Source organism: Saccostrea cucullata, unplaced genomic scaffold, assembly GCF_032062105.1.
Source record: "Saccostrea cucullata isolate Sc308-1 unplaced genomic scaffold, CSIRO_AGI_Scuc_v1 ctg7093, whole genome shotgun sequence".
In the NCBI taxonomy this organism is placed as follows: domain Eukaryota; kingdom Metazoa; phylum Mollusca; class Bivalvia; order Ostreida; family Ostreidae; genus Saccostrea; species Saccostrea cuccullata.
In genome coordinates this window covers 24,871-26,197 of record NW_026927649.1, presented here as the reverse complement: position 1 = coordinate 26,197, position 1,327 = coordinate 24,871, and the positions used below count along the sequence as shown (strand labels likewise).

At 33.8% G+C, this 1,327-nt stretch overlaps 1 protein-coding gene across 1 annotated transcript; it reads right to left on the bottom strand.

The window, feature by feature from the left end:
- Positions 1-334: 334 nt before the first annotated feature.
- LOC134275106 (uncharacterized) lies at positions 335-1,109 on the bottom strand. Its single transcript, XM_062757354.1, has 2 exons — positions 699-1,109; positions 335-431 (listed from the first exon to the last, which is right to left on the bottom strand). The coding sequence occupies exons 1-2, from the start codon at positions 1,038-1,040 to the stop codon at positions 372-374; spliced, it is 402 nt and encodes a 133-aa protein (XP_062613338.1). The 5' UTR covers positions 1,041-1,109; the 3' UTR covers positions 335-371.
- Between the last annotated feature and the right edge of the window lie 218 nt (positions 1,110-1,327).

Below are 1,327 nucleotides of genomic sequence, written 5' to 3'. Positions count from 1 at the left end.
TACTGATTATTGCTGAATATTACTGATTAGTTGAAATGAATTTTTTGTTCCCCTACCCTGCCTATGGGTATTAAGTAATCAAACTGAGCAACTGCTAAATGTATAGTTATGATGACCAATGGACCGCCAGCTCTTTCAAAATTGTGAATGCCATAGCAACTGGTTTAAAATATGTATCAAATTCAATCACTGGAAAGTTGTTGCATAATGCTTAGGTGACCTATAAGGCCCATGGGCCTCTTGTTTGATATGTGGTCGATAAACTGGAAAAATAAGAGAAAACTGTTCTTTACCAGAATAAGGTTTTTTATCTGTAAGATTGCTTTGGAGTCCCCTTATACATGACCCGTTGTTTGAAAAACAGATTCTATTTATACAGATTGGACTACATAGTTGATCACATTGTGGTCCGTAATGAGTTTGGCTGCATTCTGCATATAGATATCATGTAATGTTCAGTGTAATTCAAATTGAAAATGAAAGATGTTGGTTGTCCAAATAACATTTTTAAATGATTTATATCAATATCTCGATTCTTTGAATATAAATTCTTATTCATGATTTATATTGGTACCATTCAGGGGCTTGTTAGTTATACACAAAAATACATAAAATTTAATTTCTCAATCGTCACTACTCTTCAGAGCAATGTTTTTGAGAGAAAGATATCTTGAGCTATTATATTTTTATGGTTTTACCATCACATTTTTGACCCTGCCATCCTGTTTTACAAGTGCAACTACCATCGTCTTGAAGACAACCAGATATACATCCATCAGCACAGTTTCGGAGACAGTCAACTCCAAATTTCCCGGTAATACACCCAAAATCGCATAATCCATTGACTTTACTGCATCCATTTTTACAATTATAGTTGCAAGTTTTATTGCAATAAGTTCCATATTTGCCAACCGGACATTGGCCTTCATATTCCTTTGAGTCTCTATTGAAAGTTGACAGGCATGATAAACTGCAACTCTTTTCACATTTATCTGAATAGAACCCATTAATACATCCATATGTGCAGGATCCAGTGACATTGTCACAAGTTTGTCTTTTACAATTCACACTACATATCTTGGAGCAATCAGGTCCGTAATGTCCGAATTCACATCCTGCAAAAAATAATAGATTTTTCGTCGTCAAAGAATAAAAAACTTATTAATTTGAAAAATACAGACCGTGCAGTATTTTGTCTACACATCTCTGGAAACAATTCAATTCATGCCACAACCCTAACAGATAATTTCTTTCAGACACTGTTCTCCCTTCGATACATGAAATTTAACAAAATTGCAATATGATTTACAATTCATAAAGACGACAA